The following is a 26,121-nucleotide window of genomic DNA, read 5'->3' as shown; positions in this document are numbered from 1 at the left end:
AGGTTATTTAAGAAAAAATAAGTCAATATCATGAAAAGGAAGGTAATCCTATTGGCCCTATTTTACAAAGGAGATGAGGCGACTTCAGGAGACATAACTCTGAGAGTCCCAGATCAAGGAAAACGGTGCAGCACAAACACTCAAAGAAATAGATGCTTAAAAAATTTTAATTAAACTATATGTGATCATAAAACCACTCTATTATACTTTAAGTGTCTCACATGGGGTGGAAAAATGGCCTTTGTCATTCCATTCAGTCCAGAGAGCATCTGTCTAAATGTTAACAGTCGCATGTTCATTCCAATACATTTATATTTCACATTCCACTGCTGAATGTTGTGTCCCCATTTGCTCTCCAAATAACTATTAATCTCTTTACACTTATCCTCATGCTGACAAGAGCAGCTGTTTGTCTCGCCTCTCTCCCCTCTAACTGCGACAGCTCTTATTCCTCTCCTATTCTCCATTGTCAGCTTTCCCCTTTGACAGGTGCAGCAAAACTACAGGTGAGACAACTAGGGGGAAAAAAAAACAAAACAAAACAAACATAAAGCCAGGTTTGGTGCAGAGGCATCCATACCCATGGCTGAAATAAAATGCATAAGGATACAAGCCTGTGGCAACAACGTAGGAAGAGGATTGAAAAGATATTATTTGTGTTCAGTTAAGGGTCAGTATGCAAAGCACTTTTGAATGTCCCTGCAGGAATCAGATAATGCCCCCAAAGGCACGTGTTTCCCCACAGCAGTACAATTAGGGAGGCAGCCATCCCTGACAAAAGGGACAAAGAAACTCAGAGAGCACTTTCTTACTGGCAGTAAAATGCCTATTGGACCACCCCTTTCCTCCTCCTTCTAGATACACAGAATGGAACGTTAGTTAATTGTGGGCTTGGATGAGAACAAAGGAACATGACCCTTTGAATTCTTTTTTTCAATATATGTAAAGAAAAACGTTTTGGAACCCCACTTTAAAAGCTAGTGAGCAAACACTTAGCACTTTCTAGAAGAACTTAAAGAGAAATGGAAAGTCCATTTACTTAGGAGGCACAAAGGTCCTGGCACAGCTGTAAGAAATAACATTGGGTGGTATCAAAGAAGCAAAAAGTATGTTTCAAAAATGATTAATCAGCCCATACGTGTTGATGGGTATGCCTTAGAATGTCATCATTTTTTAAAATTTTATCAAACTCCAGGTGAAATATTTTACTTAGCAATAACAGAATTTGCTTCTAATTATGACTGAATTTAAAACATAAAGGCATATTTCCTAGGCTTGGGGTACAAAAATCTGCTTATTATTCAAGCTTGAGATAGGAAAATGCATTTCAAAGCAAAACTGTCCCAAATTTTACTTTACAGAAAAGATCAACCAAACAGTAGACTTGTTTTAAAAATTAATAAAACTGTTATTACAAATGCTAACTGAATCAGACTAAATTATAAATGACAACAAACCCACCAAAGAATTATATGATCAGAAATCTACTTGGATACTTTTTCTAGCTGTATTAAGAATCAATGTCAAAAACCTGCCATAAGAAATAGCACTTGAGAAGTTAATTTTAAAAACATTTAGTCAACACCAAGCAAAAATTCTTACTTGCTTATTTCTTTGGTTTGAAGAGATTGGACATGTTGTCATATTATAATTGAGGGCAAGGGAGACTGGTGTTGCCAAGAAGAACAAGTGTTCCATAGGCAGGGCCTGCAGAATAATTTGCAGAGCCTATCACAAAATGAAAACACCAGGGCCTCTTGTTCATAAATGATTAAGGGTTTCAAAATGGTGACAGCGGAGAATTAAGCAAAGATCAGGGACTAGGGTCTCCACACACTTTGCTCGTCCATGAAGCTAACTTTATATCACATCAATGTGAACATTTACCCCTTATTTTCTACTGAAGTGAAGTTGGAGGGATGAAGAGAATAGTAAATCTATCCCTCCAGCCCCATTTTTAAAAGATTTTATTTATTTTTAAGTAGAAGAACTTGATATAAGCCAAAGGCATAGGGGTTGAGAGGATTCACCAGAAACAGAGCAGGGAGCAGAACAGGCAGATCTAATAAGATATACTGCTGAAGGGAGCAGGAGGAAAGACAAGAGAGGTCTGCTGTGCCATGTGGTTCACCTCCCTGGCCAAGCACTGAACTTGTGTTTCAGTGGCTGCTGTTACCTTTATAGTGCTGATACTTAAACCCCTTGTGCCACCAGGGAAACTCCTCTGTGTCTTTTTTGCACTGTAAATTACTCCACAAAATGAGGAGAAACTTGTTGTAGAATGAATGCTAATGTAAAGCCTATTTTCAGGGTCACATATAAGTGTTTTAGACATGATACTATCATGCCAGACACAAAAATTGCATTTAGGAGGCTAAAGGGTCCCAAATGTATCATTTTTTCATATGTAACAAGAGAAACATTTCACTTATTAGACTGTTTACATGAAATATAGATTGTTCTAAACTACAAAGAAACTTGATTTCAGAAAACCATAATATATTCTATAGGCACTCAATGAATGAATGAAAGAAAAATCTTCTATAGCTACCATATCATACCTGAAAGAAGAGAATCTGCTTTCCACAAAATGTACAAAAGTGAATATAGTTTGTCTGATATTTACCATGGCTGATAAAGTAAAATGATTCCCTCTGCATTCAAATAGATGCTTCATTTCCTATTAAATATTTTGGAAGTAGAAGATTCACCACCTGGACTTAGGAAAATTACCAACTTCTGTAGTTGAAATACATTCAGGTTCATGATAGCAAGCTGATCTGACCTCAGGAAGGATAAGCCGCACGTGGTTACAGAGACTCAACATACCCCAGGGGATCACGGAGCACCATGGACGTGTGCTGAAACATGGAGCTGGATCAGAAATGTAGGGCTTACAAGAGCCAAATCTCAAGTTGCTTGCTTTCACCATTAGGAAATAATAAGTAGACCTACTACTTTCAGATATAGGAAGAGCATTTTTTTTGTGTTTTGCCTGTTTTTCCTCTCCCCAAATCCCTTTGTATTCATGTGATTTATATATCCTGATTTACTTCTTCATTAAATTTTAATTTTAACATTTTTATATTTAAAAATAAGAACAGAAGATTAGGTTTTTTTCCTAACTGATTACTACTCTAAAAGTGTCCTATAAAAAAAAATCGTCGTGGTTTTACTTCATAGTTCTTTTCTGAATTACATTGTTTAATGATCTTAAATTCTAAATATATTATAGACCTGGCTTTGTTCCCTCACACCTCAGAAATAAAACATTAGTATATATGACTAAAAAATTAATGAATATTGGGGCTTACAGGAACTTAAAATTGACAATCCAATTACATTCCTATAAAAGAATTTAACATCAGAAAAGGGATGCCAACCAAGTCATTTGACCAATACAATGAGAACAGGGACTTAGATATAATTTGTATTTCAATAAACCTCTCTTCTCCACTTTATCTGTTTAAAATAAAAATTTTAAGTTATCTTTGTAAATATTATGGTCTATAATAGCTAAGTGATGATGTCATGGCTACCATAGCCAACAACATACATTGAGAAATAAAGAATGGGAAAGAGAGCCAAATCAGGGAAAGTAGAGGTTCCTGTTGGAATATATTATCACTATTTATTCATTTCAAGTCAAGTTTCTCTTGCTTCAGGAAACAATAAGTTGTTCAAATTTCACTTGGAATACATTCTATTTATAATCCTTTAGATTGCAGATGATTATATATAGATGACTATTAGTTGATGCTGGGAAACAGAACATTCTTCAGCATTCCTTATATTCATGAATGTACCCCACTGGTGCAAAGGACTCTGAGCTTAGACTTGGTGATGTGGGTTCTAAGTTGCAACATTACCATGAATGGGGTGTACAGTTCCAGGCAATGTGGATCTAGTTTTCTCTAAGAAGTTTCTACTGAAGGTTCTAAGAAAGATCAACATAAAGACAGCACCATTTCTAACATTCTGGTATTCTGGTAGGTATAACCACACTCATTCTCAAAGCTCTTTTAAAATGCAATGAGCATATTTCCACAAAATAGAATGACTAATTTTTTTTTAATTTTTTAATACAGATTTGCCAGGCCAGACCAAGAAATATAAAATGTTTCAGGCAGTATCTATGGTTTCTTTAGCTGATCTAACCTTTCACCTCAGGCTTCATGGAGGCACTTCTGTAAGCATTCTAAAGCCCCTCCTGGGAAAAGAAAACAGTTTTCTTCATGACCCTGGCCTCACAATGCATTCACTCAATTACGTTTTAGCAGTCAGCATTACATTTTCATCCCCAAATACTGGCAGGACAGTGACTTTTCAACAAGCACAGCCTTAGGGAGAAATACTTGTCATTTTTTAGTTTTCTACCACCTGCCTCACCTCAAAGAATGATGGTTTGTTTTATGCTAGAATTAAGCACAACTGACTTAAAGTGCTCCATTTGAGTTCAAGAAGATATTTATATTATAATGTCAAGTTAAAGCACCATCTTTCCACTTTAAGAATTTATTTAGTATCACATTTTTCTTAAAACCAGATTTTGCTAGGTGCAAAGCACTTCTTTTGTCTGCCAAATGACCTTAAAAATGAATGTTGAGAGCTAAAATATGCTTATATTATATAATGAATAAAAAGGAAAAATGAAACATTTCAACATGCAGGAATCTTAAGAGACAGTAGGCAGGCGGTTAGCTAGATTATTTTGTGCTCTGATGGAAGATGTCAAGAATTTTTAAAGGACTGGCATTCCATTACTTAGGAGATTACTCCTTAAAAACCCTAGCCAAACCAGACAACTGCCTGTGACACAAATAAATGCAAAGTTGGCTGATCAGGTGGATGACATTGACAGCAAATATTAGAGATAACATTTGAAGAGTCAGGAAATGAAGTATGCTAAAGTTAAAACTCAATACAAGTATAGTTAAAATGTATTGTGGTGGGTTCAATTCAGATGGAATAAACCTTGAATTCTATTGCTTTATGTACTTTGTCTAGTTATCATGACATACGAAAAAATAAAAATCTTAAGGCATCTAAATTCTAAAAGAAACTGATATCACCATATAAATGTCAAGGAGACACTGACTGGCCTTAGCAGAAATTAGAGTGTATAATTTTAATATTCAGCTATTAGAGGAATATTCCGCTATTAGAGGAAAACTGTTTCAGCTATTTGAGGAATATTCAGCTATTCGAGAAAAGGTTTCAACTTCTTCAAAGTGAACCAAGAAGTATTTATTAAAGTTGGAACAAAAATATGTTCAATCTAGAGTAACCACTATTTTAATATAGTTCTATTTAGCAGACTCAAGCATGTGAATGAAACAAACTGCATAGTATTAAAAATCTTTTATCAAGATTAGGACATTTATATGGAGAACACGCCATGGTGATTTGAAAAACTTTCTTGGTTTTAAAAGGAAGTAGAAATATTTTAAAATAATTTTGATTATATATCTTTTCGACTATCTCAGAAATTATGACTTAAACTATGGGATGATGGAGATGTGATTAACATTTTATCACAGGACATCCATTGCTCACCATGACATAAAACCGAAAACATCAATATCAACAAAATAAGTGACCATTGAGGGAAAAAAATGAAACAATTTTAGCATACATATTCAATTGTCTCTATGAAAAGAATTTTAACTAGCCCTATTATCACACATTATATACTGCTACTACTAACATTGTTAGTAGTAATATTCTTTCTAAGTCTTTACTATGTGCCTTGTTGAAGAATTTTATATATTTATACATTTAATCTTCAGTGGCATTATTATCCCATGTTTCATCCTTATTTTCTAGATGTAGAAACTTCTGAAGCTCCCTAAGATTAAGGAACTTACTCAAGATGTAAAGTAACAGAGCCCAAATGTGAAACCAGTAAATCTGGCTTTTCAGATTACATGCAAATTAGTCATTTTAATTTCTGCCTGGAATGTTACATAAAAATTGCACTCAAATTAAAGATTCTTTTCTATCTTAAGAAAATGTCATCTTCCAGTAAAGAGAGACTATACCATGTTAGCTATTTTTAGCGTGTATGTAAATATGTAGAGTTAGAGACCCAGATCCTTGGAGTCACCAACTGAAATACATTGGTCATCTGATCATGCCTCACCTGAGGTTAAGCACCTGGAGCTGGTTCCTGTTCTCTGAGAACATAAAGACCCCAAATCCTTAAAATGGTCTATCTTGTACTATTTGCAATGCTTCCCTTCAGTCACCAAAGAATGACCAAATAGACATTCCTTTGTTGTTGTTTTTTTTTTTTTTTTTTTGAAGGCAAAGGTGACTCCTTCATACCTCAGCCTTTTGCACATGCAGGTGGTTTCCCAACTCCTTCTGCAACTTTTAGGCTTCGGGGTCTTCTCCCAAAAAAGTTCTTTGACTGCCTGGAGAAGTGTTCTCTTTTATTTCACATTTAGATAGCACTATCACTTTCCCTTTGGCATCACCTCATTATAATTTAAATTATCTGTGTAATATCTGTTAATGTTGGTCTTCTTTGCTATAAGTTAATGAGAGATTATATCTGGCATGTTTTAGTGCTGAGCCTCATATCTGAAATAGTGTCTGTGACATAGTAGACGCTCGGGAAATATTGATTGAAATGATAAAAGCAAACCATCTTAATACATAAATCACTTTCAGAAAGTATTTCTTCTATTCTAACACAACTACGTATAGACTTTTGTGCTGAAGTAAGTTCTGTCCCCAAATTGGGCTCTTCTTTACACAATGCTGCCAGATAAATGTTATCGCATATCTCCAAATAATTGGATGACCTCTACTTTATATTTTGCTATGTTTTGGTAGGTGGGAATTGTGCTTGTAGCTTCAGCTTTTATGGGAACTAGTAGCAGAATATCCAGTCCTGTCACTCACATGGCAGTGAGTAATACTGGGTAACTCACACCTTGCTGGGAAGTTTATTAATGACCTTTTACTTCCTTAAAACAAACACATATGGATCTTTGTGCCAAGACAGTTTTTTTTTTACCTGATGTTCTAGATTTTGTTCCTAATGCATGTAAGTCAGCAATAAGAATCCAAATCTTTGAGGTCACGTTATCATTTCCTATGGATGGTGCTTGTGGTCAAGTTCAAGTTGCTGAGGAAATAAAACACCCAGCAACAAGCTTAGAGTAAGATGTTAGTTTCTGGTAAAGAGGCCATAAAGTTGGTCTTTTTTCTGTAATTTCCATGATTTTCTGGCCAGTTAGCCAGAATTCAGTTTTGGAATAGTTTAGGGCTGGAGAAGATATATTTTGAGGAACTGAGACTGTAGCTTCTCAGACTGAGAAACCATTTCCTGGTGAATAGTATAAATTCTAACCTCACTTCTCACACCTTCTAATACACACTGAGAGGCTGAAACACTAGACTACAATTGCAAATGGAAAACTAAAGTGTGAAATAAGGAGTGCACTATTCATTTTTACTGCTCCATACATATTCAATAAGGGACTCTGTTTCATGAGTTCTAATTTACTTTTGCTTGTCAAGTTCTTTGCTGATTGCTACACTTTTCATTACATTTAAGATAATTAAAGTTTTTAGTGATTTACTATGCTTTGTAATTAGACATGGTAACTTACACAACATTGGAGTGTTCCTTTAAGCTGTCACTTTTACATCATTTTGCACATTTTTTTTCATCTCAATTGTAATCCCCGTGTTTCCCCATCACCAACTCACCCATTTGCCATCACTGTAGTCCAGTGCACTTTCCTCCCCCCACTGCTTTTGATCCCATTCCCCACTCCACCCCCATAAAATGTCACTGGTATATGGCTGTTTATTATTCTTATTTTCTCGCCTGGTCCATTATGCTCCTGCTATGAGCGAAACCATCCGGTATTTTTCTTTTTCTTTCTGGCTTATCTCACTAAGCATGATCTTTTCCAGCTAAGCTGTCACTTTTAACTGCAAAATAAAAATGAAGTTTCCAGCTAAAGAGAGGACATGCTTTCCTTTGAAAAGACACTCATCTATTCATTTCTTTCTATTTACCTCGCTATGAAAGTAACAATCAATCGGTTTAATAATAGCAGCAGCTCATTAGTGTCTTACATGAACAGGAAAAAAAAGGGACACCTTGTTTAGGAGCAAAATGACTTAAAGATTTTTCAGACATAGAAAATAAAATGAGAAAGTGTTTACAAATCATCAAGCTTATTCACCCAGAGCAAACCACCCACATATCTGGAGATGCTCAAGAGACATGGAGGGGACAAAAAAAGGGAGCAGTGTGTAAGTAAGTAAACACTTTTAAAAAGTGACTGCAAAGCAAGATAAAAAATCTAATCTTTTCAGTTTTTGATAAAATCAAACACATTCTCTGCCCTCGTGGGTTATCAATGAAAAAAAAAAAAATAGCACATACTTTACCCTGTTTACCTCTGCTAGAGAACAAGTGATTTCTTACTCAAGAATCTGCCCCTGTCTTTTAAAAGCTTCCTTGTCACTTGAAATAGAAAGAAATACTTGGACTCTTTCAAAAAAGGAAAAACCTGCCAGATGTCAAGGAAAACTGCATGATTTAGAGCGTACAGGTAGAGACAAGGCTTGAACAAATGTGTGCTGCTTTGCTTTTTGCATGGGTGAATTGCAAACATACATGTCCAATATGGCACATTTTTAATCTGAAGATGCCCTTTCAAGCAATACCAAAGGACTCATGCCTCCAGGAACAGTATTAGTGGTCCTGGAGTGGACACGTCAATAAATCCCACACTTCATCTTCCCTCCAGGGTCTTCAGTCTAGACAGGGGGCGAGGGAAGGACCATGAGGGAGGACAGAGAAGTAAAAACAGGTGCAGAGGAAGGAGGGGTTATTCTGAAAGGGGTATTTGAGAAAATGTTAAGGGTGAAGTAACCTCCCAATGGAGTCTTAAAGACTGGTAAATATTTCACCTGGCGATAAATATTTGGGAGGTGGTGGTGGCATGCAAAAGGAAAACAGGGAAAGTATCTTCTCTGAAAGATACTGAAAGGACTTTTAGCCTTTCAAGTCCATTGTGAATGTCACTAAAACAATGTCCCAGTCTGACTGACTGTGAGCTTTCTGCTTCACCCAGAGTAACCTTTCTCTCTGTGTCCCTTGTGTACTCCACCTTGGTCTGATGACAGTCTCACAAGGTCTATTTAAAAGTAATTAAGCCATTCCCAAAACATCTGATTTTGCCCTTTCAGAGGGTAATGGTTTTCCTTTTAATTCTGATTCCATCAATAGAGTGACACTAATCCAGGCTGATTTGAGTAAACAGGGCATATTCCCCATTGTCTCTGTGATCTGAGAAAGAATAAACTTGAGAAAGATCACTGCCTGGATTGGAAATGGCCCCTTTGGGTGTTTTGCGCAAGCTTAAAAGGAAAAAGAAAATGCCCATACAGAGCTCTTTCCAAGGCAAGCTCACTTTGGGGGTGGTAATTCTCATAGGGGTATTATACTAAACTGCACCTATTAGTGGCTTTAGCACCAATAAGAAAGTAGAACTATTTCTTTTGTAGTGCTTCCAGAAAAGCTGACGATTGCGTTTCATAAATTTCCGCCTCTGGCAACACACCACAGTTGACTCAAAATTCCCTCTTTCAGTTTTTATAAGGAAATCGCTTTCTTTTCTTCTCCTTTTTTTTTTTCTCTTTGCTTAAGAAAGATAGACCAGATGCAATTCAGATCACAAGTTTTGCCTGGGCTATCAGTTTACACTCTACACGCATCCACTAACATTCCAAAAATGTTTTATTCTTGCCAGTTATTCCCTCACCTAAAATCAACATGTATTTTATCCTAACACCAGTTACTGAACTTTAAATTGATAGGTTGAATATTATCAGGTGAAGCCATCTCATCTGAAATCTGCATGATAGTCCAATTTTATTTTGTCTGTGGAAAAGAAACTAAGACAGAGTGTATACTCATTAAGTGAGAAATGAATGTAGAAACAAAAATTTTGTGAGATTTGATTTTTGCAAAAGATAGTAAGTAATGTTGTTTGAATAGTACAGATGTGCATTTCTTGACCAGATGAGAAAATCAAAGGTTGGGAAGTATAAAGTACTGTTTCTGAAAATACAAACACTTCATTCACTTTCTTTGAAGGAGGTTACCCAGTCATAGGGTAGTTTGTGGACCTTCACAGTTTTCCATAATGTCTAAAAAGAGCGAAAAGCAAGACAATCAAATCGCATGCTAGTATTGGATAGTTTCAAAATCTACTTCATGCAAATGGAGGACTAGTATGGTAAAGAAGAAAAAGGAAGGAGATATAGCTTAGTTATCCCCTTGATTTACCATAGAACCAAGTTCTCTCTCCTCCATCCTCCTTTGTTTTAAATTAAGTCACAAATCTTCCCTCCCCCCACCCCATAAACCTTCCTTTACTTACCCCACTATTATCTTCTTAACTGCCTACTTTTTTTCCTGGTTGAGATGCAAGCGATGAAGAAGGTTGTGGAAGATATTAGAGTAGGAGAGAACAGTAAAGTAGGCAAAGCCATGTCTTCCCCCAATACTTGTGGTCAAATCTTAAACACACATGTATATCCTTGTGGAAAAGAAAACTTGAAGATGATATAGCAAGCATTGATTTACTGGAAAAATCTAGCTCTATAATTCATTGTTGTAGTTGTTTTAGTTAAATTTGGGGACTGCTTGTTTCTTAAACAAGGTATTTGCATTTCTGTCTGCTTTATTATTTCTCAAATGGGATTTTCATCTTGGACAAATATTGTATTTGCTATATTTTCTAACATTCAGCTCCAGGGTTACTATTTGCATTCAGAGCATTGAATAGTGAAAAAGGTGTCCTTTTTCTGAATCTAAGAACACTATTTAAAAAAGAAAGTTTATCCTAATTACGCAGAGAATCAGTCTGGCATTTCCCCCCTAACTCTGATTAATTAAAAAATGCAATTATAGGAGTCTCTATATGTTTAAGACACCATATCTGTCTCTATAGAAGACTGAGTAATGGGAAGTGGAACTCCTCCACTTCATACAGCACAAGCAATCATTTGGGGTACTACTTCTGTTGATCAGACACTTCATTTCCCTAGAGCATGTAATGGAGCTTTGAACCTCAAATTCTGAACACTACCCAGCTTTACTTTTGGACATACACAGTAAACACAGACCACTGTTTAAACCCACACATTCTCTTCTCAAACCAATATACCTTGTGCTTTCCTCTGGTCCTATGATGTACCTTCTTGTATTTCTATTAATTTTCTATGGCATGGTTCCTTCCTTTGTTAAATTGTCAACTTCAAACTATAGGTGTATTACCTTCATCGTGGGCAATTTAAGCTAATCTACTATATTAGAGAAACTTTGGTCTCTCTACCTACTTTTTTATACTGGAGTCATTCAAGAGTGCCTTATGCACACCCTAGGAATGTGAATTCTCAGAGGCCATACTGCAACTTTCACATTTCTGCTTTCCAGCACTGTAACTATGATGCCACTATTTTTAGTAAACATTAGAAAATACTTTCTGGGTATGGAAAAATAATCTAAATGATTTGTGGCTGCAGTATGAAAATCTTTCTGGTTTACAGCCAAATTTATACCACTTTTTCAATTTGGATGGGGAGGGTGGTTAAAGGAAAGACTAAAAGAACAGGGCCTTTATAGCATGACTGTATGCATTAACTTTGAAGTGGAGCACATTTAAAAGTGAAAGGAGAAAATATCAATAATTTCATTGGCATACCAGACCTAAGTAAGGACAAACTAAGATCAACTTTTCTATAGCAGGGACAATAGTTATTAAAGAGAAATACAAGCAGAGAATACAGGATCCATATGAGATTTTAGAAACCATCCATTTCTGCCTTCCAAAGATCCCAGAGAAATAATGGAGATTATTGTGAAACTGGTAGCCAACGTACAGTGCAGAGAAACACATTTTTATACTTCTAGGCAGTCTTGAGCAACACGATTTATCCTTCCCAAGTGTACTCCAGTACAGCTCCAATTACACTATCTTCTGTTCCAAATCCTTCCATGTCACTATAGTAAACAGCACTTTCTGTTCAGTCCTATGGCCCTTTGTGAATCATTCTCACATTTCTAACTTTACTTCCTAATTCTTTCATACTTCTCATTCCACCTGAACTATTTAACATTTCTGAGTACATCAGTAGGCATCCCGACTGCTAATTGATGGTAGCTTCTTCACTGAATTCCCCCTTCCATCATGTTTTAAGACTTTAAAATTTCCACTTGTGGGCCCTCCCTGGTGATACAGTGAGTTAAAAAAAAAAAAAAAAGCCACTTCAGCATGAGTTCGATCCCTGCCCCAGAGGTGATCCACATGGTGTGGCAGACCTCTTTTGACCCGCCCGCTGCTCTCCTGAGCAGTGTACTTCATCAGTTGGCCTGTTCTGCCCCACTCTGTCTCTGGTGAATCCTCTCACCATCCCTGCACCTCTGGCCTGTACTCCATTTCTATGTGCATAAATAAATAAATCTTAAAAAAAAAAAGTTCCACTTGTTCTTTGAAGACCATCTGCTTGTAGCATGTACATTAGACTTCTTGATCCACCTGCTTTCTCCTTGACCCCTTGTTATTTTAGTCATACTTCACATGACTTCACAAATATAAGTAGATAATATAGATATGCCCTGCATTATAAGTGGTATACTCACCCCCACCCTTGAACTGCAAACTGCTGGTATAAGAACTTTTTCTTACTTATTTTAATCACTATGTACCATCCCTAAATGTTATATATATACTATATAACATTTATTTCAAGAGTAAGGTGGTCCTTCTTTCAACCTAAGTGTCACCTCCGTAATAGCACTAATCATGAATATTGACATATTTCAATCTAAGAGTACAAGTAAAAAATTTAAAAAAAAATGGTAAGAGAGATACATTAGTAGGTCACATCTCACTATCTTCTTATGCCTCCAAATTGTAGTAATAAAAATTTAGGAAGAAGATTTCTAGCTTAACTTTGTTTGATCCATTGTTTCATTTGACACATTATTCTTCTGGATACCAATCCACCAGCCTACTGGATATCTTTCACAGACCCCTGGAAACACAGACCCCATCATCTCACCTTTTCCTGGACATACATTTGACAGAAAATTCGGAGTCCTCTAGGCTTAGAAAAATTTTCTTAAATTTGTAAGACTTTATGCAAATGACCATATACATTGAGGTGGTTTTGGTATCTGCGTTCACTCTTCCATATTCATCAACATAAAATATTTAGAAGTTAAAATATAAATTTAACAGAGCAAAAAGTTAATCCATAATGGTAATACAAAAGGTGGATTTTTATCTATCCTCCTCTATCCCATCTGTACAGGTCACACCCAAAGCACATCATAGGAAGCTGGGGTACATTTGTGGTAACATATTTTGCAGCCATTTACCTATTCCCTTCCTGGATGAACATACAATCGACTTGAGACATAAACTTCCTTAATAGGAAGAACAGAGAATCTAAATTCTATGCCCACATCTAGAAAAATTTTAGCAACATGCATTCATAAAATGTATATCCTATGATGAATGAACAACTAATATTTTTCTAGGTTGCTATAGCTAACCCAGATATTCATTCATAGTTCCTACTGTTCTCTCCACACCCGTTGAGGATCACTGCTCTTTGAAAACACAAAACAAGACAAAACAAACATGGTTTTTCTTTATCTAACTAAAGGATAAGTGATTTATTATCACCAACCCATTTTTTCAATAGTAGCAAAGGAAGGTATAATCTGTGATCTGTGATTTAAGATCTCTTTCTCCCAGTCCCCTCTGGGCTTGAGGGCAACCAATCGTAAAACAAGTAGTGCAATCCAAGACCACAGTGTGGAAGGAGGAACACAGACAGGCTGGCAGACACCTGAATAAAATACACAGTTTCTGCTCCTCACCTGTCGTGCTTTCACGTATGGCACTGAACATCTCAAAAGCATGAACAAGTTTAAGATAATGCATTTGTTAACTATTAAGAGTAAAATGTCTCCCATGTTAAAAACAAACAGACAAACAAACAAAAACAGCCAGATTCCCTTTGCAGCAAATAGTATTGGAATTGGAGAAATAAGTCTCCTTGACCATGCAAACCTAGAGATCATTTAAATGGCGATGACCTCAGAGCTTACACTGCTGCATCAGCATGTTTTTTCCTTGTTTTCAACTCGATTTGCACATCAGAGTTCCTTATGGAAACTATTTTTGAGTATCTACTTTAAATCACAATAGTCCTTCTAAGAGTATATTCTGTTTCCCCTTGATATTAAAGAGAAAGATTAAGTAAACAGATACTCATTTGTACATGGTTTACTCTTTCAACTACAGAAAGAAAAATCATTAACTTTTAGTTCTAGAATGTTGTAACCTAATTACCAAAACAGTATTTCCTCTTCCTTCAGAACACCTGATGAGAATGCACATGTCCTTCTAAAGAGGAATTGAGCCTTAGTATGTCTGTCTTGGGCTCTGTCTCAGTTTCTATCTCTCTTTCTCTTTCACACACACACACATAGAGCCTTATTTCTGACAAGAAAGTTGTACTAAAACTTAATCTGTGAAGAGGTTCCTTCTCTTGAGCTTCTCTCTCCAAGTCTGAGACTAGTTCCAGAGACTATGTCATTCCAAGTCTCGCACTGGGAGCAGAGAATGCTTGAAGTCTCTCCATTGTGACCAAAGGGGAGAACCTTAAGCTGTGCCTGTTGTATCCTGCCCATGGTCTCCTCCCTTCCGGAGCCAGGACCCTTTCCTGTTCATTAACAGCTTCCAAAACCCAGCTCTGCTTGAGGGCAGGGGGAAGAAAAGAAAGTTGAGAAAGAATAGCCTTCTTCTATTATTTATCAGTTATCGATCCAAAGAAGTCCCTAGCAAATTAAATTTTTAAATTGTTTGAAGTTAGAGACTGGTTACCATTTTAAAATTATCTTCATTGTTATGGGGAGTTATATACATTTTTAATTCTTAATCTGCAGTTTAAACAATTCTCCAGTGAGAATAGCAGACCACTGTTTATATGAACAGACACTAATAAAAGTTACCTTAAAGTAAAACCAAGAGCAACGTGAAAACTTTTGCAGTAAATTTCAGCATTCTCGGGGCCATGTGGTCAACCATCGGCTTCCACATACGTAGGCATAGGGCGACTTTTTAACATAAGACTAGATATTAAAGCATAATCTTAAATCAGAAAAGAAAGTTGCTCTTAAACAATAGAATGGAATTTGATTCATGAAAATATAACAGCACACATACACTGATGGAAGGATATGAAATTCATGACATTATATAAAAACAATGCAGGAAGGTGTAGAAATTTGACCATCTTTGCCTCCTAAATATCTTGTGGGTGTACTAGTGGCATTCCAATGGAAAAAAGATGAGTGCCACCTTTTGAGTTCCTGACCACACATTTGCCTAGTTTTGCAAAACTCAATCCATGTAAAGGTATGGTCTTTCACCTGGAGGATGCCATGTCAGAATGCCAGCTCTCACATACAATAGGTATCTTTTGCCTGTATAGAAAGCAACAATTCCCTCCAAAGCGTTCTATTCACGGCACTTACACTGTTTATTTTTTAAAATAAATGATCATTCTCTCTACTTTCTGTCAACTTACACTTTTCTTAGAGATCGCTCTTAACCAACTTTTGTTTCGTCAGCTTTATATTTATATCTTCAATTGCTTACAAATACTGGTGCGTGAAATGGCTTAGGAACAAAGTAGATAGGATAGATAGATCGCTGAATGATTCAAACAGGACAGATAGAAACAAGATGATGTTAAATGGCAACCCCATAAAAATAAAAATAAAAATAAAAATATTTGGTAACATATTCATCAAACTTTCAATATTAAAGTCAAACAAGAAACTCAAGTTTCTCTACCAGGACAAGCAAGCCTGCTGCAGCGTTTTAAAGGAAAATAGACACTTCCTTTTCCTTCTTTAGATAACTCACTATTTCCCCTGCTATATTTACACAGTTCAGGTGTCTAGACAATAGCGTGGTCGGGTCAGTAATGACACTGCAGGCCCCGCTCCACTGCCTTTTGTGCGTTCTTCCTTTAGCGGTCTGCAAAAGAGCACTGTGCATTTTTGTTTTGATTTTTAAGGAGCTCAATTTGAGTACTGCAGTCTATTTTTCCAAGCATTCTCCGCAAGCATTTCATCAAAAACCTTCAACTAGCTCTCGCCACAGTGCACCCCCCCACCCCAATCTGATTAGTGTCAACACAGCTGCCCTATTCTGAGGAATGTAAACTAATATTGTTGTCAGACCTCCCTCAACCTTAGGAAACTTCCTCAAAGCCTTACAGTCTCTTCAGGAGTTTTTTCCTTATCCTTTTGCCCAGAGGTTTAAATCCCTGGGCCAAATATGTTGAGGAGAGATCAGAGATGAATCAATTCTTAAACAACACCTCTGTGCTAGAGTGCACGTATCCATATATCCATGTATAAATACATAATAATGCATCACTCTCAAATAATTTTGCTATTAAACTGTGAAAGTCTTAAGTACATCACCAGACAATAGGGACATTCCCGAAGCCCCTTTAAAATTTAGGTGGGTCTCTGGATTGACAGAATGCACAACGAATATGGCTTAAAAACAAATCTCACCTGATTATTTTGAAAAAGCTTCATTTGCTTTTAGGATGAGGTCTGGAGATAGAAATGAGAACTCAACTGAGTTAAGACACAGTCAACTAATTTGTCTGACTGGTACATGAATACCCAACAGAGAGGTTATTTCAGTGTATCCAGCTTTCTCACTCTGTTCTTACAAAAAGCGATTTTATAAAATCCTGAATATTGAGTTTCCTCAAACACATAATGTCACCCAGAAATTTTTCTTCTCCCTTTTCTCCTAAAGTTTCCACTCCTACTTAAAGAAAAAAAAAAAAAAAAAATCTTACAGTCACCACAGAAAACCTTAACCAAGAAAGAGATTTCTACATACAATTTGCAAAAACATTACGTTGGGTGACCGAGAACCACAAATATGTAAGCTTTTCTTTAAAAAAATAAAAATGAAAAAGCATCTCTAAATGGAGTGCTAAAATCTCAAATCCTTACCTCACTAAATTGAGTCTGGGCATTGTTTTCCAGGTACAACATGTTAGCTGTAAGATTGATCAATGCCGCTGTCCTCTCTTCTGGCTCCAGGATTTTGCCAACCCCCCCACCCCCTCTGAGACCCTTTACAATATAAATCTACTAAGAAGATAACAGAACTCAAGTCCCTCTCTCTCTTTCTCTCTCTGTACATAATTTTAGGTTCCCTCATATATACTCAACTATAGGCATGAAGGGGCGGGACTCTCCTCTTTACCTGTCCAATCCATCAACTTCCACCTGGGCTCCTCCACTCCAATGGAGAGAGGCCTCTCCCATCTCATTAAGTAGTTAGAATTCCTTATCACCAATCTTTAAAAGAAAGAAGGGGGGGGGGGAAACAAGAGAGAGACAGGTAAAACTTTCCCTTGTCTCTTTCATAAGAGTACACTCTCTCCTAAAAACAAAACAAAATCTCCCCAAACAAACCAAGATCTTACCACCACCAGGAATTACAGGAGGAATTTTTAAAAGTGTTTTACACTTTGCAATTGAAAAGTAAAACTTCAGTGAAAACTTTTAGGAGGTTTTTTTTTTTTTTCCTTCCTCAAAAATACCTCCCTAAGACCTATGTGTGGAGTTTCAAGAAAGATTACAGAGAGTTAGAAATTAAAGGAAAATACTGAAATTCGTGACTATGTTTCCTGAATATAAAAACTAAAGCCCACTGTGAGATAATAACTGAAAAGTTTTCAACTTATTCTCTCTAAAGAAATACCAGTGGTTTCATACAGAGTAATGATAATAGAACCCACTCGATTTTTCAAAGCATTTTTAAATAGCAGCTTAGCCACTGGTCCTGTTAACTAGAAAAAATAAGCAATCATATTATCTACAGGAATGAGAAATCTGAGGACAAATGTCTAGATTTTCTAAATTAAAAAAAAAAAAAGCACTGCATATTTCTATCACTATCTCCTGAGATATGGATATGGACTCTATTTTTTTTTTAATTTTTGAATATTTACATTCCCTGCTGTGTCTAGTTTTTACTAATACACAAAGTAACATACTCCCCCCCCATAAACAGACAATGTATTATTAATAAAAATAATAGAGACTGAATGTGGAAAACCAATTTGTGGTTGCATAAAAAATGTATTTATACAAATACATAGCAATCTGGCCTTAGTTATCATATTTAGTGAAGATAAAATATATACTAATGGTTATTAAATAAGTCAACAAAACACTCTCATTATTGCTGAGTATGGTCCTTAATTCAGTTAGGTGTATATACATCTAAAAATTGCTCCCTACTTCCCACTCAACAAACCAAATTCCCTATACTCTGCTTGAAAGTTACAAAAGGTCAGGATAGCTATAAGTGAATATTTATATTTCTTGTAAAAGTCAGAAGATAAATTAGAAGAAAAGTAGAAATCAGAATGAATCACTATATAAACTTAATAAAGTTTGTGAACTTATTCATGTCCTTAGATTTGTCTCCTGTTTTGATTCCCAAAACTGTACGTACATAAAGAATAACTGGGTAATATTTAGTGTAAATCATTCTAATTACTTCTAAGAATGTTTTTATTTTTTAATATATTTTTTTAAATTCAAATATCATTTGACTCAACTGTCCAGGCATAAGATTATAGTCTGAATACTACAAATTTACGGCTAACACAAAGTTCATTTTGCCACTGAAATAGTTGGAAGATGACTTCTTCCTACCTATAATTAAGCAAATGAGCACTGGCTACAAGGTAAAAAATAAAAGATACAACTTACAAAATGAGGTATAATTTTTTGCATCACATACTTATGTTCTACATTCACTGATAGCTTTTGGGTTAGTAGTAGAATAGGGTGGCTTTTTCCTTACATCTGTCCTCTGTACTAGTGGTACAAAAACATGGATAAACATCCAGGGTATATTTAAAAACATTCCTGTTGCTTCCAGCCATTGAATCTGACCCTCCAAGGATGCATTCCTTCCAGCTGCATTTTATATAGCCCACTAGGTAGTCCTAAATGAATCTGGCTAGGGGAATCATTGTTCTAAAGAAATTACATTAACATATTGCCCAGAAAGTCATCATGGAATAGATATTATACTAATGGGGTAGTATAACCATTTGAACTCCTGTATCTAAGGTTCATCATGTCAAATGTTAATGATATACTTTCCAAATGTAAACACATTTCATCCTTTACAATGTCAAAAGATCTCAGGAGAATTTGTTGGAGTAGAAAATCACATTCCTTCTATGAACTATTTCAGCCTTCAACATGATCAACTCTGACTGTAGTCTCTCTATTTTGTATGTAAGATACAGTATCTCTGATACAGCTGCTTGGGTGCCTTGTGTAGGAGAGGGGAAAGAGCACTGGACTGGGAGTTACTGGAGTAACTTGAACATATGGGCTCTGTTCCAGCTCTGCCTTTAGCTTACTCTGTGGCCTCGGGGCAAATTACTTAACCACTCTGGATTCAGATGCTTCATTTGTGAAATGAAGGGCAGAACTAAGTGATTTCTAAAGACCATTACAAAGATGAGCTGCTGTCTTTGTCCAGAATTCATGGAAGTGATTTAGAGGACTATTACATTTCTCTTATTTATTTGGATATTTGTACCTTAAGATGTTCATCTCCAAATGTACATTTGACGTACTTGAGTTACATATATACAAAGATGCTTAAGAAAAAAAAAAGGTACTTTTTTTTGGGGGGGGGAGAGAATCATGGCTTGTGCTTTAGGTAGCTTCATGATAAAAATGTTACTGTTAAACAATTTCAATTTGAACTTAGCACAAACATTTCCTTAAAGAGTTAATTATAGCATATTAGAATGAGTGAGGGTGCCTGATATAAATATGCATTTATGTAAGCAGGAGTTTACAGAGAAGGAACGTTCTCAGTTCTCACTATCAAACAATGCTCATCTTTGGATTTCAAAGGCTTAGTAATATGCATTAATTTTCCTAACAACCTAGTGACTAGATAAGTATTAACATCTCTATTTTCAGAGATAAACAATCTCAAAGATTTTAGGTGAGTTTCTCAAAACTTTAGGAATCAGAACAACTCTTATTCACATGTAGCTCCTAATTTCCAATTCTTAGTCATTTCCCTGATACTCCTCAAAATTTTGTTGCTTCAGAATCAGGGACAATGTTGTACCCTAAATTAAAGTGCCACTGCTATAAACCAAGTGTGTTGGGAAAAGTCATGTAAGATAGGGGATTGACACACCTGTCTTCATGAAATAACACTGTGACATCTTTGTTGAATAATTTTCTTAATAGTTATTCATATTAGAGCTCCTTGTATATCATTAAAGATGTTACTACTTATAAGAACTGCAACACTTTGTGTGTGTGTGTGTCTGTTCTTTCAACCTTGCATGTGATTTTATAATTTGCTTTTTAGTGTGGGCGAATTTTCATTTTTTTTCAAAATTTATAATTTTCCCTTTGTACTTAGTATTTTTCAAACATAATTTGGAAAACCTTTTCCAGCTCAACATTTTAAAATTCTTCGCCACCTTTTCTTTCATATAAAAAGATTTTTTTTTTTTAATTTTCACATGAAATTATTTTAACTTCCTGGTATTTCTGTTGGTACAAGAAACAGATGAAGATAAACTCATCTTACCAAGGTAAGTAACTTATCATCATCACTTACTGAACACATTTTTCTCTAACTTAATTCATCAACTTTATAATACATTAAATGTTAGTGGTTCTATTTTATATACCTATGTGAGAAAATTAAGTATTCTTATTAATCCTTGGCACCAGAAAATGTTTGTTTGAAGTTTTTAATTTACACTATATACAGCTGAATAAGGAAAGGTATAGTACACATATAATTTTAGAAAGTAACAATAGGAAGCATTTTATGTTCCTGGATCTATGGCTGGGGATAGATGTAGAGGGCAGGGAAATGCTTAGTTTTCATGAAGTCATGAAATGGAGATAAGTATTTTAGAGATTTGCCTCATGAAGGCCTTAGTTCTATTAGTTGTGAAAAAGAGAAATGAGAAGTGGTCAAGGGCTTTGGTAAATTTGGCTAGGATTAGATTGTCACATATAAAAGTAAATAAATATGGGTGAGTTGTTTTTATATTATATTGACAATTAAGAAGCTAAGAAAGAATATGTGCCTCATGTTAAGCCCATTAATTATTTTGTACTTAAGATGAGTATCAACTTCAGAGAAGTAGAAAAATTAATACCTAGCAATATCTGTATTTCTTCCGCCCTTATAAAGGTGCTTCCCATGTTAGAAAATGGTCTTTCCAAAAGAACATTTCTAATTAAGGCTCAAGAGTAAGGCTCAACACTAGTGAGACAAAATCAACTATTCCCAAAGACTTTCAAAACTTTTCCTAGTTGGCCCCAACCTCAGCCTCACCTTGCCTATGTTCCATTCGGTTTGTTGGCCATTTCTGCCCCTCTGTTCAAACTGGGCTCTCAGCTTGGAATACCTTAATTCATTTTCCATGATTAATTCAAGTATTTTCAATTCTTTGTTACCTTCATGAAGAGTTCTCCAACGCCTTAGTTGAAGTTCAATTATCCCTTACAATATATGAATGTACATAAAATACTTAAGAAATGCTATGTGACTACAAAGGATATATATGCAAGTCCTCAAATAATCACTTCATTATAATATTAATAAAAGACTCTTCCCTCAGATTGAGCAAAATAATTTTATTGAAGGACCTGATTTTCTTATAGGTCATTTCACTCATATCTGCTGTTTCCAAGAATCTATCAATGCTATTGATTGAGGACTTAATATTCTTGTCTGTCTCCTAGGATTTAATATTCTTGTCTGGCTCCTCAGCCAAGCTATGAACTTTTGAAGTTAGAATATATTACTGTTCACAATATCACATTAGTGTCTTAAAGCTTGAAGTTCAATTGAACATTTTACTTCTATAACAAACTACAGAGTTGAACAGTAATTTACCCACATTTTTATTATGATACAGAGATCTTCCCTGTAGAAAATAACAGGCACAATATAGTTAGAATAGATGAGGGGGGAAAAATGATGTTTTCAATCAAACACAGTATCTGAAATACTCAAAAACTACTTAACAAAAGGAAAACTCTCACCATGATAAACCTGCAATAGTTGAAAGATTGTAGTTTTATAGAGTATGTGTGAAAGTTAAGAAATGTTTGGACTTTCCAAGCTGGTACATAACAAAATTAATTAATTAGGTCATTTTAATGCCATCTACCATTAAGTTAAATGATAGCTAACAGAACACACTTTCACAACACTAGTTTTTCTAATCTTTACTAAATTAAGTGATTCCCATCCCCTCCGATTCTAGATAGATGAAAAGAATTATCATTTTCTGAGGCTATTGAAAGTCACTAAATTGATTCACATTTAGTCTAAGACTAAATTCCAAAGCAAGATTAGGATCGCATTCATCTAGGGTCACTAGCTAGACTCTGAAAACGGAGTAAGCCTTAGAGGCACAGAAGGTAAGATGACTTCTGTCCTAAATCTTACCATTGTACTCAAGGCATATTTTTAAATTTGTGTTAATCTTCAAGTAAAGGGCAAAATGATAGAGAGGGTTTAACTTTTGTGGCCCAATGTCTATGTATGTACAGCACTGTGTTGTTAGATTGTGTCTTCAAATCCCTTCCTGATAAGTATGCCTTCTTTAGTAATATGTCAATAGTAGCCCTATAGCTCATTTAACAGACTTCATCTTACCATTCTATGGTGCTAAAAACAACAGTATTTTTTACTACTTCCCTGAAAGTAAATAGTGCCTGATTACTGAGGGGTTCCAAAGTAAACCAAATATGACATAGATATACACATGTACAGAGATGAGATGATCTCTCCTCATATTATTTTTCATTTAAAAAGTTTTTGATTACATAATTATGTGCTCTATTACATAGAGACAAAAACTGAAAAACTAAAAATAAAAAATGAAAGTCATCTGTAAGTTCACTATTCAGGTAGAATTACAGTTAGAAGTTTCTATGGTCTTTCTCCTGTGTTCCATTAATGTCATCTGCTCTCCGTCCTGACTAATTGGTATATAAGGGTTTTACTCATTAATAAAGTTGTTAAAACTTTGATACATTTGTTATGTGTTTTCAAAGCTGGTATTCTTTTAGTATTGCATATATTGAATACATTGAAATATATTTCCTGGGCCATCCCTATTGGTACAACAGGTTAAAAAGCGCAGAACTGCAAGGGAGCTGCAGCCACTAAATGTGGACTCAATCTCCAGTCCCAGAGGTGATCACATGGCACGGCAGACCATTCCTGACTCATCTGCTGCTCCCCTCAGCAGTGTACTTCTTCAATCTGCCTATTCTGCCTTCCAGTTTATCTCTGATGAATCCTCTCACCACCCCTGCACCTCTGGCCTGCACTCCAGTTCTGTATGCATAAATAGAAATAAATCTTTAAAAAAAGAAATATATTTCCTATATATGTATTAATATACTGAAATAACCCTTAGTATGTTATTACATAAAAATAATTGAAGTCATTTATCCCCGAACAATTAAGCATTGTTAAAATGTTGGTATTCTCTCGTAGAGAAACAATTTCCACAGAAATTGTATGTGTTTTTAAAACCATACATGTTATATATTAAATATGTATTTTGTTAAGTATATATTATGTCTATGTATATGCATTTATTGACTATATACATTATATATGCCTATGGAAAGAGAGAGAAGCAGAGACCAAGAGAGATGTCTATTTTTGAAAATTAACCTGTTAGGAGAGAATACTCACATCATACATGTAATTTTTTAAATACTTTGTTTTAGTTTTACATAGTCTCATTGAACTAATAAAGCCATTTCCCAATAATTGGGCATTCTCTTTTGTTAACATTATAACCTTAAGGTCAAAAAGTACTATACTATTAATTAATATACATTATCAGAATGTGAATTATTTAAAAAAGTATTTTAAAGGCTAATAGATATTGCTACTTGATTTCCAGATGTTATGCAAGTTTCTGTTCATTCTGACTAAAAATCTAAATCTAAAATAGAGCTCACCCTACCATGCCATTAGCAGCTATAGCTATTTAAAATATTTCAGAAAAAACTCACAAGCAATGGCCCTCCCTGGTGGTGCAGCGGGTTAAAGCACAGCACTGAGAATCTGAAGCCACTTCCCCATGAGTTCGATACCCGTCTGCCGCCTGCCCCGGAGGAGACCACATGGCGAGCCAGACCTCTCCTGACCCGCCCGCTGCTTCCCTCAGCAGTGTACTTCGTGGATCTGCCTGTTCTGCTCCCCACTCTGTCTCTGGTGAAGCCTCTCACCGCCCCTGAGCCTCTGGCCTGTACCCCAGTTCTGTATGCACAAATAAATAACTAAATCTTAAAAAAAAAAAAAAAAAACTCACAAGCAAAATAAACTTCCTCCTATAATGTTGCTATTATCATTATTCATTAAAATGAACACATGCATCACCATCCCCTTAATTGATCTTTGGAAAGAATAGGTCTTTAAATCAAGCCAAATTTGTGCTTGAAAACTAGTATGTTTACTTAACTTCTTTGAACTCTCATCTGTAAAATTAAAATACCACTCCATATTATAACATTTAACTTCTGACACATCCTTTAGCACTGATTACTTTATGATAAGTTCTAAATACATTTCAGCACCCTTTTATTTTTATTTATTTTTATCATAGTTGTAGATTAGACATGACTGTTAGATACCTTTTATTTCTTTTTTAATACTAGATTATGTAGTGTTTCAATAGATGGTAGGATTAAGAGCATATTTCAATCAACAACCTTACTATTCACTACCACATCACCCAAGTGACTGCTGGTGCCTTTGTTAAGTGGTCATTAATGATGCTCTCCATTGCCAGTGTAGGAGAGAAGAAAGAAGACTACAACCAATAGCAGAGACCTGGGGACCAGATCTCACCTGTAATTTTGAGTTAGTCTTTTTTGTTGAATAGAGAAATGACAAACACATATCCATTCAAGCTAATTGCAAAACTCATTACTTTTCATTCCATATTGGGAATATATTCCAATACCAAATTTTATAATTGAAACCCTAAATACACCATTCCGAGTCACACAAGAAAAGGTACTACTGTTTCAAGATACTAGGACTTTGAGCCAATTAATTTCTAGCTCTGCCTGTAAATTTATTATATTACCTTTCTTGCAATTTTCCAATCTGTTAAATGGACTTAGATTTCATACACACTTTTGGCAACTTGTATTACTGGACTATGGTGTCACTGCAATTCATGTTTATTTAAGAATTCTCTGAATTCTCTGATAGTTTAATGTTTAAGACAGCCACTTCCTTTTCAGCTTTATAACTGACCTTCCTTATAGTATTTCCTTTCTAAAGAGTTTGTGAGGCAGCTGGTTTTAAAGACCAATTGATTTCTCCTCAGTTTCAGCCCTGAAGATTTTAGACTTCATTGTAGACTTCTTAAATTTTCTCCCTCAGCAGGAAGAATAGGTTGGGCTGGGATGCCTCATTCTTCCTGGAGGCTGTACTTTGAAGCAACTCAGCTTTCTTTCGTAAATCTTCTCCACCCTTTCCAGGAAAACAAAATCTCTAGGCAAAATAGCAAGTAATTGTGCAGACTTTGGAGTTCTAGATGAACTCCAGGTTAAAACACACACACACACATACACACACACACATTTTGTTTCTTTTTATTCAGACTCACAAGGAGTTCCTATTCACAGTCTGAATAGGACTAAAGTCCCTGTAACAACAGGACAAGAGCCACACTGATAGCCACCGCTCAGCTTCAAGAACAGGAAGGACAAGTCTCAGGCCAGTGATTTCTGGGAAACTTTCATGAGCCTTTCTATGAATCTCCTGCCCAGTATGTACCTCAGCCTTGCACATGGGACTGTGGGTAGCATAGTGCCTCCCCCAGAGACCAACTCCACTCTCTGCTCTGTCCCACTATTCATGCTGGCACTATGTCCAGAGTGTAAGTCTAAAAAATGGTCTATGT

General features: G+C 35.6%; 1 protein-coding gene across 5 annotated transcripts in view; it reads right to left on the bottom strand.

Moving 5' to 3' along the window:
* The window catches only part of TP63 (tumor protein p63), a 190,778-nt gene that overhangs the window by 70,242 nt on the left and 94,415 nt on the right, over positions 1 to 26,121 (bottom strand). The window contains exon 1 of one of the 5 annotated variants that reach the window (XM_004675094.1): positions 17,102 to 17,288. The exons of 3 other annotated variants lie outside the window; for them this stretch is intronic. In XM_004675094.1, the coding sequence (XP_004675151.1) occupies positions 17,102 to 17,143 (42 nt within the window). In that variant the 5' untranslated portion in view covers positions 17,144 to 17,288. Of the gene's footprint in view, positions 1 to 17,101; positions 17,289 to 26,121 lie in introns of those variants that run through there. One more of the 5 variants, XM_004675091.1, reaches the window with a different exon arrangement.

Source organism: Condylura cristata, unplaced genomic scaffold (assembly GCF_000260355.1).
Source record: "Condylura cristata isolate star-nosed mole 26May11 unplaced genomic scaffold, ConCri1.0 scaffold00003, whole genome shotgun sequence".
In the NCBI taxonomy this organism is placed as follows: domain Eukaryota; kingdom Metazoa; phylum Chordata; class Mammalia; order Eulipotyphla; family Talpidae; genus Condylura; species Condylura cristata.
The sequence above is the reverse complement of the archived record's forward strand: the minus strand, read 5'-3'. Positions and strand labels throughout refer to the sequence as shown.